We start from the raw sequence: 18,849 nt of genomic DNA, 5'->3' as shown, positions 1-18,849 counted from the left end.
AAAGTTCTACGCCATCTGCTCCTGGATATTCTCCCCCATTCTTTAGATCTTTATTTGGAGGTGATGCTCCTCAGTCTAGCTTTCATGGAAACAAGATACCGTATTTTTTGCTCCGTAAGACGCACCTAGTTTTTAGAGGGGGAATGCAAGAAAAATTATTTAAAGGGAGCGCTGAGCAGAGCCTGTATGCATCCCAGGCTCTGCTCAGCGCTCCCTTTCACGAGCCGCGTGGAGCGTGTGTGCGGCGCTTGCGGGCTTTTCCCCAAGGAGGGAGAAGGGCAGCCCGTCACTGATGGGCTGCCCTTCTCCCTCCTCAGGGAAAAGCCCCCAAGCGCCACACACACACTCCACGCAGCTCTTTAAAGGGAGCGTGGCTCTTGGGGGCTTTTCCGGGAGGTGGGGAAAGTGACTGAGGGAACTAAGCCAGAAGCTAGAACAGCAAGAGGGAGCACTGCGCAGCGATCCCTCTCGCTGTTCCAGCTTCTGGGATAGCCGCGCAGCCTGCATTCGCTCCATAAGACGCACACACATTTCCCCTTACTTTTTAGGAGGGGAAAAGTGCATCTTATAGAGCAAAAAATACGGTATTTGGAGGGATGGAGTGAGTCCTTGTTGAGTGCATTGGGAGAACAGCTTACCATAAACAAATGCTTGCTTTGTCATTGCTACCATGCAGCATGTTTCGCTGCTACTATATTATGTGAAATTTTGACTACTGAAAGCCCTGTTGCTTCTCTTCTGTCATGCTAGAAAGTTGCATACACTTGAATTGGTTTTTTTTTTCAAATTAATTTGCATTTTCCTTCCCCCCCCCCCCCAAAGCATGGCTGGGAAGTGGTGGACTCCAATGATTCTCCATCTCAACGCCAAGAGGAGTTACCACCACCTCCCTTACCTCCTGGATGGGAAGAAAAAGTGGACAACCTTGGGCGTACCTACTACGTCAACCATAATAACAGGACAACGCAGTGGCACCGGCCAAGTTTAATGTAAGTGCATGCCTTCATGCAGCGTATAATTAACTTATTATACTGAGCACCGCAAGATGTGCTGATGTGGTGTAGTGGTTAAGAGCAGTGGACTCGTAATCTGGTGAACCGGGTTCGATTCCCCACTCCTCCACATGCAGCTGCTGGGTGACCTCAGGCTAGTCACACTTCTCTGAAGTCTCTCAGCCTCACTCACCTCACAGAGTGTTTGTTGTGGGGGAGGAAGGGAAAGGAGAATGTTAGCCGCTTTGAGACTCCTTCGGGTAGTGATAAAGTGGGATATCAAATCCAAACTATTCTTCATCATCTTCTTCTTGAGAGCCAGTGTGGTGTAGTGGTTAAGAGCGGTAGTCTCGTAATCTGGGGAACCGGGTTCGCGTCTCCACTCCTCCACATGCAGCTGCTGGGTGACCTTAGGCTAGTCACACATTCCTGTGAAGTCTCTCAGCCTCACTCACCTCACAGAGTGTTTGTTGTGGAGGAGGAAGGGAAAGGAGATTGTTAGCCGCTTTGAGACTCCTTCGGGTAGTGATAAAGTGGGATATCAAATCCAAACTCTTCTTCATCATCATCTTCTTGAGAGCCAGTGTGGTGTAGTGGTTAAGAGTGGTAGTCTCGTAATCCGGTGAACTGGGTTCACTTCCCCGCTCCTCCACATGCAGCTGCTGGGTGACCTTGGGCCAGTCACACTTCTCTGAAGTCTCTCAGCCCCACTCACCTCACAGAGTGTTTGTTGTGGGGGAGGAAGGGAAAGGAGAATGTTAGCCGCTTTGAGACTCCTGAAGGGGAGTGAAAGGCGGGATATCAAATCCAAACTCTTCTTCTTCTTCTGATGGTCAGCACCCCAAATGGCTTTCTAAAGTAGTAGGAAAAATTAATGGTGGAAAAGCCCATCAACAGCTATTAACCATAATACAGACATACATAATTTTATCTATGTGCTGCTTCTCCACAGTTCAAACCATGCTCAAGGCTGCTTACAACGTGAACAAAATACACGTTTATGACAAAAGTAGTCATAAGCAACAAATATAAACATTAAACACAAGCAAACTGAACGACACCCACATAAATCACAAGTTCTAAAATAAAGATATAAAAAACAAACACCAACCATCTCCCCACAACAAAGAAGCCTCAGCAACAACTTAGCCCTAGAGTATGTTCAGCAGCCTCAGCTTTTGTAGCTGGAGTCAGTCCGAGCCCCGCCCTCCCAGGTCAGGTGGGAGAAGACCTGCCGGGCAAGGAGCAGGTCTTCCAGAACTAAAAGCTGCAATAACTAAATGGAATCTCTGTATTCAGATTTGGTGCACAAACAGCAGCAGAGGTCTTTAGCTTTCTTGTCATGATCATGGGTTTTCTGGAGGATTCTGACTCGTCACTGTTGAAAACAGGGCACTGGACTGAAGCTTAAAAAGTTTGTGCTTGTTCTCATCTGTAGAGCTGATGTTTGATAGTTGAGGAGTGAAATATGAGACCCCTAAAGTAATATTTGTTGTTCAAGATAATGTAAAGGAAGGTGAAGCTAGCAATTTAAATGCCACACATTTCTGTTAGCTGTTTCATCTGCGTTTATTCCGCCCTTCATTTATCAGGGAGCCTGCACTTGTGAGACTGATAGATAGATTCATCAAACAGTGCTGCATTTTCAGTGAAGTAATGCAGACTGCTCTAGGAGGTAGCCTCATAATTGATGGTTTGTAAAATGTTTTGCGGTTGTCTAGAAACAGAAGTTCATAATTTCATAGTCGCTGCTTGCATAGACAGTTTAAAATTCCAGGTCATTAGAAATAGTCATTATTTTACAGTGACCCGGGCTGGAAGTTTAATAAGTTAATATATGAACAAATCTTTTGCCCGTAGATGCAGATAATTCTCCTCTCTTTTTGAAAGAAAAATGAAACCTGACCCTAGCTTGTTTTAAAACTGGTAACCATAGTTTCTCGGTGCAGATGAAACAGGAAACTATGGTTACTTAGAGACTTACTGGTTTGATTGCTCACTCTACAAAGTGCTGCATGCATGGGCAAAAGGCTAGTTCATATCTCAGTTCATCAGTCCAAGATGTGATCATCCAAAATCTGCCTTTGTGGTGATAAAATTAAAGTACTTGTTGTATATCTGATAAAAGGGGCAGTTGTTTACAAAACCTCCTGGTGCATTTAGTGTAGATCTCCTTGATAGTTCTGTTGCAACAGAATAGCAGTGACTCTTTCAGATTTTTTTTTAATTTTTAAGTGTAGTTTTTTTGGACCAGAGTGCTTAGATTTGCCACATTAGTATATGTCTTAGGGTTAGTTTACAGAGAAAAAGAATCCAACTATATTGGCTTATGCTTGATTTTTAAAAAATAATATTACAGTAAAAGTCTAAGTTAATGTATTGTTTGACCTACTATTATGAATGTTATTTTGCTGATGCCTTTTCACACCAGATTTATTTGTACTGGTGATTGCCTCTTCCATTATTCCCGCTTCACCTTCATGAACCTAATTCACTGCTCAGTTTTCACACAATTTTTAAGGCTTAATCTGATGCACTGGCTGCAATCCCAAACACGTTTAAAGATTGAATCCAGTTTTCCACCAGTGGGTTTTACTTCTGAGTAAGGATACATAGAATTGGATTGTTAATCCTGTGGCCTAACACTGTGTGATTTAAAACGCTATTTAGAAATGAGTCTTATTGGAAATCAATGCAGCTGCCACATAGCGTATCTACAATATAAATAGACTTAAATCGGAGACCTTTACATTTACTGGGTGGAATGCAGCTCCGTGCTGGGGTGAACATTGCAGTCCGCTGTTCTCTCCCTGTAACCATTTTTGGGGTTCTCAGACACCACCCCCAAGATAATTTTGAGGGACACTGGAAAGCCAATAGGGGGAAGCCCTAATGCGCAAGCCTTCTAGACTGCAGGTTTGCTTCATTATTTTGAACCAGAGCCTATCATGAACATTGCTGAGTCGCTTTAGACTGCAGTCCTGTGTACACCTACTTATGAGTAAGTCCCACTGAACTTCATGGGGCTTACTTCAGAGTAGACATGTGTGGGATTGACATGTAAGACACACATCTTTAGCTTAAAGGTTGCTGTATCTTGAGGTTCCCTATCAGTATTTCAATTTAATTCCATGCAGTACAGCCTGCCTAGCTTCTTCAGTGCTTCACTCTGTTGATTAGTCTTCCAAAGTTTTTCAACGCTGTGAAATTGAAGAATGAAGAGATGGTCCCTTCAGGACATGGGGACGTTTTTCTCCTGTAGTTATGTTTATACTGCAGGATTTATCACATCTCATTATCTGATATTTCCCCTGTGTGGGAGTTTCCTCCATTGCACAAAGACATTTTTGATTAGAGACTCAGCAGTTGATGCTGATTTTCGCAAGTTTACCATCCATTTAGAGAGCAGAGTAGCTCTGTCGTAATTTGCTTGCAGGCATTTCGTGTGTATGTGTATCAATATTGTTTGATTTATTGGATAAAGGGGAATGATATCACTGGCACGACATTCTGTGCCAGTATTTTAAAAAAATCTCTCCAACTGAACCAAGGACTCTCATTTCCCCACGACTAGTCCAGCATGTATTTCCCAGGCTTCCCATTAATCCACCATAATGAAGTTTTAGATGCTAAAATCTATTTAGCCCTGGTCAGAAGGAAATAACTGTGAGTCTCACCTCTCCTACCTGACCAACAGCAATAAACACTCATCTCCATAATTGCCCTTTCCCATGTCACCTTCCCATTGATTTGGTTCCATCAAGGAGTCAATTGTCTATCCTCCTTGTCACCAAGATGAAAATAGACCAATCTCGTAATAATTTGATATTTGACCTAACATCTTGCAAACCAATGCAGTTCCGGCATGCAAATGAGAAACTTGTTCAGCTTAAGTTAGCTAGATGGAATTTTGCATTTGTTTCCCCCTGTATTCTGCTTATTTCTTACTCCTTCCATTCTCATTTTAAAAAATAAAATAAATCCTTTCTGATTCAAATCTTTGCGGTTATCTGTTTGTGGCCATGAGCTCAGTGGAGCCCTTGAGGTCTTCCTGAGGTGTTCATGAAGCTTCTGAGCCCCTCCCCAAATTACTACCCCCTTGGATTTGCAGTAGTGAGGATGGTTTATACCATGGGTAGGCAAACTAAGGCCCGGGGACTGGATCCGGCCCAATCACCTTCTAAATCCGGCCCACGGATGGTCTGGGAATCAGCGTGTTTTTACATGAGTAGAAGATGTGCTTTTATTTAAAATGCATCTCTAGGTTATTTGTGGGGCATAGGAATTTGTTCATCCCCCACCCCCCCAATATAGGTCCGGTCCCCCACAAGGTTTGAGGGACAGTGGACTGGCCTCCTGCTGAAAAAGTTTGCTGACTCCCGGTTTATACCCTTTTCACCCTTGATAATTATGTAGAGCTGAAGCAGGAAGTTGAAAGAGTGATGCTCTTTTCCACTTGCTCTTTCAGCTTAAGCTAAGCCTTGGAATTTATGTAATTTTACTGGATATGGGTTTTATGCACATCCCTTGGGAAAGCGTGCTTGCTCCTGCCTTTTCTCTTTATGTGGGCGAGCAGAAATCCAGGGCAGGGGGGAAGAGAAAGGGACTAAAGGAGATGGCAGGGCCAACACTTGCTCAAATATCCAAATGTCCCTACAGCCCTTAAAAGGTTGGCAGCCCCTGGTCGGAGTAGTTTTTTACTAGACTTGGAAAAGAAAATGGTCTCATTAAGCTTAAGTGATGTCACAGTTAGGTCTCCCTACCCCCACCCCCACCCCCAATGTTTCACTGAATTATATACACATGTAATTTATGTAATCTTCTTACCTTGGTGATGGGAGTGCTTTTCATGTTCACCACTGAGAATTTTTTGAGCGTTTCTTAGAATTACCCTTCTAAAAATATGTAAAGCTTAACTTCAAATGCCATGCATAATTGAATGGGGGGGGTATCAGCTGTACTGACACCAGGCATTAGTTTAACATCCAGTTGCGTTTCGCTTTTTGACAAGCAGCTACGTTTTCTTTCCACTGCGACATAAATATTGCAAGTTGGATGTTTGTTTTTCCTTTGGATTTATAGCCGTAATTTCTGTCATGTACTCTCTAGCTCCAACCTCGCTTGTTGCATTGTCTTTTGGCGCTGCAAGTAATCCTTATTTTGATAACTTATTTTGATAATCAGATTGTTGAAACACCAGCTCCGTTTGGGAAAATTGATTTATGAAACTCAAAAGAGTTTTGTTTTCTGAATATGAACAATCATGTTGGAATTTTAGGCTCTTTGATATGAAGTGGTAAAGCTGTTCTACAGAGTATGCTTGCTAGTGGAGTCTCCTCCCTCGAAGATCAATACTTTTAACATAAAGTAAAGGTAAAGGGACCCCTGACCATTAGGTCCAGTCGTGGCCGACTCTGGGGTTTCGGCGCTCATCTCGCTTTATTGGCCAAGGGAGCCGGCGTACAGCTTCCGGGTCATGTGGCCAGCATGACTAAGCCGCTTCTGGCGAACCAGAGCAGCACACGGAAACGCTGTTTACCTTCCCGCCGGAGCGGTAACTATTTATCTACTTGCACTTTGACGTGCTTTTGAACTGCTAGGTTGGCAGGAGCAGGGACCAAGCAACGGGAGCTCGCCCCGTCGCGGGGATTCAAACCGCTGACCTTCTGATCGGCAAGTCCTAGGCTCTGTGGTTTAACCCACAGCGCCACCCGCATCCCTACCCAGTAATGTACTGTGCTTTAAATACCGTACATGCTTCAGGCTGGACTCTGTTCCTATGGCAAGAACTGAAATTTGCCCTTAATGAAGTTGACTGCTTGAGACTGGCTGCGGGCTTTCTTTGCTTTGGAGTACAGAATGATCTCACTTTAATCTGGCTTGCAAGAGACCTAGGGATTCATCACTAGCTGTGATAGGAGATGCACAGAGTGGACTTTATAGGTCCCGAAATGTTGCTTTTAAATTTGGTGCTAATTTAGGTGTGCTGCCACTTACAGTGCTCATACTTGCCTCCTCCTCCGACCTAACTCATTACTCTTTTGTCAACCTCACATTTCAGGGATGTGGCATCCGAATCCGACAACAACATCAGGCAAATAAACCAAGAGGCGGCTCACCGGAGGTTTCGATCCAGGAGGCACATTAGCGAGGATTTGGACCCAGAGGTACCGCCCTTGGAGGGTGGAGAGGCACCTGAGGTACATGCAGGACTTAAAACTGGCTTTTCAGTTTGATGCTCTACGTGATTTTACAGAATGTGTGTTAAAGGCAAGATTAGAAAGGTACAGTGTGGGAGATTTATGAGGGGGAAACATAAGTTCCTTCAACCTATTGTGTGAAGCCTTGTGTTGTCCTTTGTTAGTATATTATTGTTTCCCAGTGACCTTCCTTAGTTAGTAAATGCAACTGAGCTGAACAGCTGAATAAGACTTGGATGTTCGTATAGGCCAGATGCTTTGGGACTACAATTCCCATCATCCCTGACCGCTGGTGCTGTTAGCTAGGGATCATGGGAGTTGTAGTCCCAAAACATCTGGAGGGCCGAGTTTGCCTATGCCTGGTATAGGCCAGTCTTTCTCAGCCTTGGTCTGGCTAGCTAGGGGTGATGAGAGTTGTAGTCCAACAACATCTGGGGACCCGAGGGTGAGAAAAGCTGGTATGCACCATTTACTGTGGTGGTGTAAGCCCTATTGAACTTGTTGGGATTTGCTTCTTGGTAAATATCCAAAGGATTCACAATGGGAGATTGTGGTTTTATTGTCTTAATTTGGTCCAGAAGGCACCTTAATGTCCCACATCTTCCACCAACACCCACCAACTGTCAAATATTCATTTAGCCAATAGGTTAATCCAGAAGATGGAAAGAGTGGGTGGGGGAAGGCACAACTGAGAAAACTATCGCCACTTTTACTGAGTGGAAGGGAAGTTTACTTTAATTAAACATTATTTTTATTACATCAAATAATGCTTGCAATTTAAAAAAATAATTTAATGGCATCGCTTTTGCAAAATTCAGCTTCCAGGCTGCTGATTTCTGGCTATTGGAGTCTTCTTTCTTGACTTGATGTAAACTTGGGTCCTTGTGTGTAATCTGCTTTGTGCCTCGATAGTTTGATTTTGATAACCCCTTTGAGGTGGGGGCTCACAATATAACCTTGAGGGTTTGGCCTCAAATCAGGAATAGCTGGCAATTGTTCAAATGTCTAAATGACATAAACAGCAAGGGAGCCTGGTGGGTGGACTCACAGCATTCTTTACAGTCACTAAATAATGTATTGCATGGGAAACACCACCTCTGTGCCTTTAAAAAAAAAAGTTAATGCTGCAGTTATTCTCAGGTCAGTCAATAGAACACAAGCAAGGACCCCACCCCACTGCCTGCATTCCCGCTTACGGAGATGTGGAGGAACTTGCATGTCTTCTATAACTGCGCTTCCTTTAACCCGGTGCTTCTGAAATTTCGCGATTGCACTTCTGTTACCTGCCAGTTTCACCCTCCCCAGCTCCCTCTCATATCCATAGTACAGTATGTTAAGAGCAAAGCTGATTATCAAATGCTAATCACGTTTTCGGGAGACTTTTAAAGTACATGTTGGTTCTCTTAAGTTCATTCGATAAGCAGCCCAGCTAAGACGGCGTTCACGTTATGTGGAATGGTTGCGTTGGGACGTATGGCAGGGAAGGTTTTGCATATTCACCGTGGATTCTATCCTTTCCGCCAGCCCTGGGAAACCATTTCAGAAGAGGTTAATGCAAGCAGCGATTCCTTAAGCCTGTCCTTGCCACCCCCACCTTCATCGCCCATCTCTCGGACCAGTCCTCAGGAGCTGTCCGATGAACTGAACAGAAGACTTCAGATCACTCCAGATTCAAATGGGGAACAACTCTCTTCTATGATTGTAAGTAACCTCAATGTGTACGCTGCTATCTTATGTATGCTGCCGTCCATTCTGACTGCTGAAATTCTTGCAAATGCTAGAAATGTTTTGCACTTGGAGATTAAGATAATCAGTTTTCCAAAGAGCTGCTACCTTCTACACAAGAGCACGCAAATGTGTGCGCTCTTCTTTAATTAAAATCGGACAATACAATACAGCAGGGTTGCACTATTCTGAATATTTACTGGGGTGCAAGTCCTATTGAATCAGTAAATGTTCAGCTGCAATCCTTAGCATGCAAACTGAATATGGAAGCAAATCCTGCTGGATCTAATGGACTTCTGAGAAAACATATTTAGAATTGGACTATCGCAGTTGTCTTTTATTTATGTGTAACTTTCAGTATGTTTTTTCTGATAAATTACTACAGGTATAGCCTGGACTTTGTTGGGTCAAGTATTCAGTGGATATAAGTTGATAATTTTTGATTGGGAGCAATGTCCCAACATATTAGTTGTTTAGCATCTGTTCCCATAACTCAGCAGTTGCATTTAATGGTCAACGATGAATATTGGCAGGGCAACAGTATCAGTGACTGTGGATAAGGGTACTGCTAGGTTATCTATTTATTTAAAGGAAGCAATTTGAAATATTGCATATCACAGTTTAATGGGACACCTTATCAGCTTGCCTTTCATTGTTCAGGAGATAAGGAAGCTAAATATAGGAAGGTTTCATTTATGAATAACTTTGAAATATTCACCAGATATGCTTATTGGGTTCAGATACAAAGAAAAACTTGGATTACTTTAATACCGGTGCGTGATTAAGTCCTGTTGAAATGACCATTTCCGTACATGATTCTGTTAAGGGGCTGTTACAATATCAGAAGCAGTTAGCTGAAAGCACTTTCTCTATATGAATATAACCGTTTCTGATATTGTACGTAGGTGAAATACTGTTGGGTTTGCATAATACATTTCTTGCATGATCACTGTGGCTGTTGCAAGGTGTGAATCATTTACAAGCTGTTCTCCTAATCAAGTCAATTCTGTGTCCCATCAAATGGGGGCACCTGGATATGTGATAAGCCTATCGTGCATTTTTCTGTTCCTGCTGATCATGTGACCTGGTTCTCACATGAACCTAACAATCCTGTAAAAGTGGCTTAATCGTTTTTGAGCAACAGACAACCCGGCTGAAAGAACCCCAGCCATAATAACATTCGCATGTAAGAAACCTTCTCCAAAATGTACTGACAAACGTCCACCACAGGAGCCTTGGTATGGCGATGTAACTTTACAGTTACACACGCATTGCAGAAGGTCTTTCCAATACCCCTTAGACTTTTCAGGGAGCATCCTAGCATTGCTAGTCCCATCAATATGCAAGCTTGGAACACCCTAAAGCACATTAAGAGGGGACCATCCTGTCTTCCTCCCCACCCATCCTGTCTTCTGCTACGACCGGGAACAAGAGAAGTGGAGAACTATATGTGGTAGAAGCTGCTGTACTGAAACTTTCCAGCTCTGCGAACAATAATGAAGCAGACTGCCTTTGATAGGGAAAGCTGGCTTGGGGAATCGAGGCATCTAGAGTGTTTCAGGCGGTGCCGATTCCTCAGCCAAGGGTTCTTGGCATCCGCCTGTCCCAGGAGACGATGGAGGAGCCAAGGGTGGTGAACCTTTATCGGCCCAAGGGTTGCATTTTCTTCTAGGCAGCCTTCCAGGGCAACATGCCGGTGGAAGGTGGGGACCAAAAGCAAAAAGGCAGAAAGGGCAATACAGAGCTTAGACTTCTAGCTCTCTACATTGGGTAGCATTCCAGCCATGGCAAAAACCAGAGATTTCTACTCCTGCACCTTTCCATCCAGAGATGCAAGAGGTGTTATCACAATGCAAGTGCAGATTCTAGCCAGGGAAAGGCACTCAAGGAGGACACAGAACAGGGCTGGTTGAAAGTCACAAGGGCCGGATGGAGAGGTTGCATATGCCCCCCTGGCCCTGAGGTTCCTCACACCTCCTCAGGTTTCCAGGATTTGGCCACAGCTCTCCAAGGCAGCCCTTCGAACCCCCACCATTCCTTGTGATTTGGGATGCTGCTCCCCAAGGCACACCAGAGGTCTAAATACCAGACCAGATGGCTAGACCCTAGTTGCAGTGGGAGCCTTGCAAGACATTAGGGTGTTCAAAGTACTTCATGTCCATTGGTAATCTTCACACCGCCCTGAAAGGTACATGGATATTACTCCATTTTACTTTCTGATAGAGGCAAATGAAGATAAATAAAGCCTTCTCTTTAGAAGAGTCACCCAAGTTTTTCCATATTTCCCCTCATCTTCTTCACTCACCACATTTTTGTTGAAGAGCATCCAGAACAGATATCCCAACAAATGCTCTAGTTATCTTCCAGCCTCCCATTAGTCTCTCCCAACGCTATATTAATGTTGATGGAATATTTTTCAGCTATACTTGATATTCAGAAAAGTCAGCTTTCTTGAAGTTGGTCGGCAGAAGGGGGATTTCATTTCTGGTGATCGAACTGCAGAGGGTGGAAGAAACGAGAATACAATATCAAAAAGTGAATCTAATTGATTTTGAGTCGAGGGGAAAATGCCAGTGTACATTTAATAATTCAGTGTGTCCTTTTTCCTTCAGCAGAGAGATCCTTCTGCAAGGTTAAGATCTTGCAGTGTGACTGATGCAGTTGCCGAACAATCCCATTTATCACTGGTAAGCAGGATTTTCTTAATGTTTTTTTTCTACCTCTCTTTTTTCTAATGCAGTTTTGTATTTTTGATCTGCATGGGTCTGTGACACCTTCTCTTGTGGAAATCATTTCAGCTGTGATTTCAGCCCGATATATATTGACTGCTACAAACTTTCTTAAACCCTCTTAAGAAGGGTAGGAAGCCTAGATCCCAGAAAAGGGAATATTCTCAGTGCAGGTTGGAGAAGATGGGATGAAACTGCATGTTGTTGGTCAAGATACTTCTTGACCAGATGATCTGAACCAATTTTCAGGCATCCTGGGCTTTAGGCATGGATATTTCTCAAGAATAGATATGAGCAGGCATAGAACAGGCCACACAGCTCTATGGCTGTGGTACACATAATCTGTGGCAGGATGGGTGCCCTCATATGCTAGGTATATGAAGATATATTGAAGATGCATATGAAGAAGAGGCTACATAAATAAAACTTGGAAACACCGGATTAGTAATTTACAGGTCTACCCCTAACCATGCTTGCTCAGAAAATCACATAATTTAATGGGGTTTCCTTTCTGGTAAGTGTGTTTAGGATCGCAGTCTAAGGCTTGCAGTCCTTTCTGTGCTAACCTTGGGAGTAAGCCCTCTTGAACGCAGTGGGATTTACTTCTGAGTAAATGTAACTAGGATTGTGCATTGGGTTTGTTTCTTTAAGCACATGCTATGGAGACCTAATGTTTATATATTAATCAGGCATCATAATGTTATAATCCATGTCATTAAGTGGGGTAATTTGTGTATACACTGAAATTGCATGAGGGGAAGACAGGGAAAGGTGCCAAAATTTCCTGGAAAATTGTTTTTCGTTTGCTTTGCTTTGCATACTAACTGTTTTGCAGTTTTCCTGTTTCTGTTTAACCTCCTTTCCTTTCCAAGTAGTATTCTTTTCAGCTATAATCCAGAGAACTCTATAACTTCTACTCAACACAAACATGCCTAGGATTATGTTGCATGTCCATGTCAGACATACCCAAAACAGCTCTCCGAAATAATTAATAATGAAAATAACTAATCATAACACCGCAGGAGAACTTTTTCCAGTTTCTCCTCGTGTCAGAAAGAGCTGGTCTGCATGAGAATACATTTGAGATAACTTTAACACTAGATCGTTCTATGTAGCAGAATGCATGGACAAGAATGAATTCTCATAGTGAATTCTTTTTCTTTCAAATGTCAATTAAACTGAACAGTGTCCCAATGGAAGAAAACAGAAATTTTAAAAATGTGCTCAAACCCTTCTGGAAAACCTTGCTGATTTTCTTCTCTTAGCGATTAAGCTCTCTTCTCTTCTTCCCCTGCCCACTGCACCACTGTTTGCAGATACTTGCCCTTTCCTTTCCTGGTGGGGCGGTATAATTAACTGAAGACCCATTTCTTCATTTTCAGCTTGAATTAAGTCTTTGCTCTCACTGATGCGGGGGACGGGACCTTTATTTAATCTTGAGGTGTATCAGATTCTTGGCTTAGATCATTTCTTTGTGTTCCTGCCTGTAGAAAAGGAATAAATTTAACTGTCCTACACTAAAGCAATGTTCGACACATTGCTTTACTTGCTGCTTCAAGTACCCAAGTGTTTTGGGTCAAAGCGTACACATAGCTATGCTTGTGTGGAATCCAATAGTATAATATTGTTCTGGAACTGCGGTCGAATTACGAAGTCATCTCTAGGTGGAAATGAAAACAGAAGTATTTTGGATCCAAGTCCTGGTTGTTTCAGGCCAACACCTCTGCTGTAATAAGTGACCGCCATTTTCCTTTCGTTATCAGGGACTGATAGCTTCTTTCCTCACCTTTAAAGTTGATACAGTATTTTAAAATGGGCTTTTGTTTCTTCCGGAAGACATGCACATCATCTGTGACCTCTGTTCCCGACCACCCCTTAATTGTAACAATTGTTATTTAACAGCCGAGCGTCCCATCTAGGAGAGTTCGTTCTTCAACTGTCACTGGAGGTGAAGAGTCAACGGTAATCATGCCTTTATCAAGCCAAATATATCCCCTTCCTATAAGCCCAGACTCTGTCCTGTTCTTTTCTCTTCTCCTGGCTTCTCTCCAGAATGTTAGCATTTTAAGTCTTTTGTGGGCTATTCATTTTTTCCCCCATCTGTGCATGTAACTCTTTGGCTTCAGGGTGTACAGATGTCAACTTTCCTTGTTGTGCCTCTTTTGTGAGATAGATCACCTTTTCCCAGCACTCATGGCGTAAATTGTGGGTGAACAGAAAACAGACTTCTTCTCCTCAGTCCTTCAGTTTCTTATGCCATCCATCTGACTGGGGTTCCCCCAGCCACTCTGGGTGGCTCCCAACAGAATATTAAAAACATGGTAAAACATCAGACATTAAAAACTTCCCTAAAAAGGGCTGCTTTCAGATGTCTTCTAAAAGTCAGATAGTTTTTAATAAAGTTGTTCCTTGACATCTGATGGGAGGGCGTTCCACAGGGTGGGTGCAGCTACCAAGAAGGCCCTCTGCCTAGCTCCCTGTAAGCTCACTTCTCTCAGTGAGTGAATATTACACACACACACACACAAACACACACACACACACACACACACACACACCCCTTACCTTTCAGCTACATAGACACCATACAGTAAAATTATAATATAATTTTAATATAAACAACTGATACAGTTCAAATTATAAAGCCCCCATCAAAAAGAACCCACAATATGATAGGCACCATTTTTCCTACCCCGCACCCTTCTTGTACATCATTTTGGACCTGGATTTGCAGTTTATTCCGATGTATTTTTATTTCTTGAAAGGCTGCTTCCCAGCTTCTTCTCGTACCAAAAGAGGAGGAGGAGGAAGGAGAAATGTGTGCAGGTGCAGGAATTTTTAAGAACTAGGAGCAGAGCATTTATCTCCGCGATCCCCAAAGGGGAAATACTTGCTGCAATTTTTACTTAATTTTATTGGAATGCCCACCTGTGAATTCTCTCCATTTGGACCAGTGTAAATAGGGATGCCATTGGTGATGCGCATGGAAGATGGTCGAAACAAAACAACAAATCAGAGGGAAAACACAGTACAGGATCCTTTGCCAGGCCCCTTCTCCATAACCCAAGTGACTGGAAAATTCCAGGGGGTGGGCAGGGAGGATATAAGCCCAACCAGTAAGCAGAAAGCATGAATGACCACAACCAATTCCACCTACATACACGCTAAAGGTAAAAAGGAGCAGGTGGCACTGTGGTCAAAACCACCGAGCCTCTTGGGCTTGCCGATTGGAAGGTCGGCGTTTCGAATCCCCATGACAGGGTGAGCTCCCGTTACTCTGTCCCAGCTCCTGCCAACCTAGCAGTTTGAAAGCACACCAGTGCAAGTAGATAAATAGGTACCGTTGCAGCAGGAAGGTAAATGGCATTTCCATGCGCTCTGGCACTCATCACAGTGTTCTGTTGCTCCAGAAGTGGTTTTGTCCTGCTGGCCACATGACCTAGAAAGTTGTCTGTGGAGAAACAGCGGCTCCCTCGGCCTGAAAGCGGAGAGGAGCGTTGCACCCCATAGTTGAATTCGACTGGACTTAACCGTCCAGGGGTCCTTTACCTTTTTACATACACTGTATGGGGCTTAACAGCAGACTAGTTCCAGGTTTTAAGGGACTCACAGCATGAGGTCCTCAAAGCAATTTCATTTCTGCATGAATGTGGTGGTGAATGGACAGGCTTAAATAGGAGGAGGAAAAGGGAGCAGAGGTACTCCTACAGTGACTGCCAGGGAGCCACCTTTTAAATTGTCCACGATGCCCTGCAGTGAAATAGCATTAATTCAATGTGTTGTGGGCCATTGTAACAGCAGCTGTCCAGCACTTACCAGAGTGCCAAAAAGGGGGGAGGTACAGCAATGCCATCATCAGTGGCTGCCCAAGAATCCACTTGAATGTTCTAACTTGGTCCTCACAACTTTCATGTCTCTTCTTGGGCCATTCTGTTTTTCAACTTGGCTACAAGTACTTTGGGTGTTTTAAGCATAGTGGTTTTAATTAATACCCTTAGCATTGGCAGTGGTACTAATCTGAAAACAATACAAAAATCTATCAAGGATGGCAGAAGTCGACGGAGGTTCTAGTTGTTCATTTTTTGGAGAAAGCTTTGTGTTGCAACAGCACGTTAAAGATTATACTGGGCGGTCTAGAGTATTGGCACTCATTCTTCAGTCCGTTGCCATTTCTTCACCGACTATTTCAGGTAGGGGGGCTTACATTAATATAGGTCAGCTTGAAACAAAGAGGAAGGGGTAATGGCTAAAATGCAGGAGAAGTGTTTTCTTGCAAATTAAAGCACAGATTTATTTATTTTAATCTTTGAGGACCATAAGTTTAAAAATTGACATAGCCTAGAAAGGAAATCTATTTACAGTCATACCTCGGGTTGTGAACGTGATCCGTGCGGGAGGCATGTTCGCAACCCGCAGCGCTGTGTCTGTGCACGCGCGTGACGTGATCCGGTGCTTCTGCGCATGCGTGTGACGTCATTTTGCGCTCCTGCGCATGCGCGAGTGCCAAAACCCGGAAGTAACCCATTCCGGTACTTCTGGGTTCAGTGCGGTCCGCAACCCGCAGCGTTCGTAACCTGAGGTATGACTGTACTTCGAATAGCAAGAGATAACTTTTTATTCCTAGGCAATTGCATTATTCCCTGTCTCTGTTGACATTCATATTGAGATCTTACCAACTTTTCACATGGGCCACTTAAGCACTGCTAGGGGAAAAAATAAATGCATCACACATCCCATATTTCAAAAAAATAATAATTGCTTGCGCTAATTTGCATTTGTTTGATGCACATATAGAAATAATTACTATAATTTATATATAAGTACAGTAATAAAGAGGAAGGCTGAGTGCCTGTTGAGTGTGCTGTCTGGGTGTTTTGTTTTGACGGGCAACTTCAAGACCCCTGCTCCACCTTCTTAGGAGTCTTCATCTGAATCCAGACTAGAACTGGACAAACCCCTCAAAGAGAGGGCTGCCCAGAAGAAGGGGACTGCCCCATTGCGTAAGCGGAATATGCTCCATTGGATACAGCCCACAATCTCCTAAATTATTTAGGGTTGTATCCAACCCACTTAGCAGCATAATTTTTTCACTGTCAGAATATTCTGCACTAGTAGAAAGTTGTTCCACAAGAGAACGCATTAGCAGGTTGCTGGTAACTTTGATTGTGTGATGCATTGCACAATCCGGTTGCACAACAAGCCTCCGCTAGCAAAGCTGGCGTGTTGGATCCCCTGCTGCACAACGTTAAGACTTGCCCTTCCACTACCACAAGATCCCTTTGGAGACAGGCCCCATCCCTTTTTGCTCGTTTCCCCTCAACTTTAAATCAGTGGAGACATTTTTAGAGCAAAAGGATGTGCAGAAAAGGGAGAGTCTACCAAACTGTGATGCCAGCTGAGCATAAAGTATCTGTTAGCTCTTAAGAGGATTTCACACAAGACTGCTTGGTTTCTTTTATATATGTGTGTAGAGATATAGAGACTGCTGAGCAGTCCTTTCTGGTGTTTCCACCTTTTTCCTCTCTAGTCATCATTAATTAATCATCATTCTCATAACATGCATTTTTTAAAAAGCACCACGTTTTTCAGAGCAGGAGTTACCATACCTCTCACCTTATTTAAACAAAACAAAATTCAAAACAATTTTCAAATCTGTACCCACAATTCCATCTGAAACTGTTCCGGAGAACATATAAATGTTCATCAGCACCCACGATCAATTCTTGCTTCAGCTTCCTGAATGCGTGGTTTTATTTTTACTTCCACAGAAAGATCGCAGACTTTAATCCACGTAGGTTGTTACTGATGTATAGCAGTTTCTTCCCCAACTCTGACCATCTCTGAAATTCTCACTCCATTTACAGTAAACCAAAAAACCACCTTGCCTTTGTAACAAGGGGAGCTTTTTCACTGTTTCTAGCTGCCATAGAGACTTGGTTTAATTCCTGGTGTTGTGGCTGGGGCTCTGATCCAGATCCCCACTGCTTACATTTGAGTAAGAAACCACTGCCACATATTAAACGTAATGTATAGTTTTACCTTCAGTGACTGTGTGTATACAGATACATTCCTTTGTGAATATAGGGGGAAAGTTCATAAACACTGAAACCTACATAGTTTGCACTCTAGCCTGATTTGGCATACCTGTTTTTCCTGTCTTGCGTTGCCTCTATTGTATTGCAACCAGGGGATCTCACATTCTACGTTCATTAGTTATGAGGAGCACCTTGACAAATGGGGGGAGTTTCCTGTGAAACATCAGAGACCAAAGTAGAGCTCAGCAGTAGTTAGCAGGTGATTAGTAGGTGGCTTGCAGTGTCAATATTTCTGCCTGAGTTTGCAAGCAGCAGAACAGATGCCTGCAAGAAGCCTTGGCCTTAAGAAGGAACATAGAAACCACTAGAGGACATAGGAAGTTGCCTTATGTGGACTCAAACCATATTGCATACACTGACTGCTAGCAGCTGTCTAGGGTTTCAGGTAGGAGACTTCCCCAGCACTACCTAGAGATGCCAGGAATTGAACCTGGGTCCTTCTGCATGCAAAGCAGGTGATCTGCCACTAAGCCAGTGTGACTATAGTGATTAGAGTACCAAACTAAACCTGGGAAGACCCAAGTCCAAATAAGTTCATGGGGTGACTCTCAGTCTAACCCTGTGTTTCCCAAGCTTGGGTCTCCAGCTGTCATTGGACTACAACTCCCATCATCCCAAGCTAGCAGGACCAGTGGTCAGGGATGATGGGAACTGTTCCAAAAACAGACACCCAGTTTGGGAAACCCTGGTCTTCACCTATCTCAGAAGGTTGTTTTGAGAATCAAAAGCAGAGGCAGGGGAGCTTCATGGAAGGAAGACATCATAAAAACAAGAATACAATGCTCAAATATTTGTAAACCCCATATATTATACAATGGATGCTGATGACATGTCTGAAAGTCTGTTTCATTATTAACCAACGTATTTGGATTCAAGGCTGCACAGCCTGTGACCCAGCAAAACAAATATTGCCCACAAGCCACAAAAGGTTTGACAACCCTCCTGTTTCTGCTGACTTATTTCAGCTAGCTAGGGAAACAAACAATTGTGCATTATTTGAAGGAATGCTGGTTAATGGGAGTAAAATAATTTTCTTCTCGGTGCTCCTGGCAGTAGTGTTTGATTCTGCTAAGTCTCTTTATACTCTTCCGCTCTTCCTTTTGCCTGT

At 43.3% G+C, this 18,849-nt stretch overlaps 1 protein-coding gene across 1 annotated transcript in view; it reads left to right on the top strand.

Annotated features, from left to right (window-relative positions):
- The window catches only part of LOC114606317 (E3 ubiquitin-protein ligase NEDD4-like), a 122,859-nt gene that overhangs the window by 64,080 nt on the left and 39,930 nt on the right, over positions 1 to 18,849 (top strand). Inside the window, 5 exon segments of the mRNA XM_028748412.2 lie at positions 823 to 989; positions 7,054 to 7,192; positions 8,717 to 8,893; positions 11,530 to 11,604; positions 13,549 to 13,608. Coding sequence (XP_028604245.2) covers positions 823 to 989; positions 7,054 to 7,192; positions 8,717 to 8,893; positions 11,530 to 11,604; positions 13,549 to 13,608 — 618 coding nt within the window.

This window comes from Podarcis muralis, chromosome 11 (genome assembly GCF_964188315.1).
Source record: "Podarcis muralis chromosome 11, rPodMur119.hap1.1, whole genome shotgun sequence".
NCBI lineage: Eukaryota > Metazoa > Chordata > Lepidosauria > Squamata > Lacertidae > Podarcis > Podarcis muralis.
Note: the sequence above shows the minus strand (reverse complement) of the source record. Positions and strands in the feature narration are given on the sequence as shown.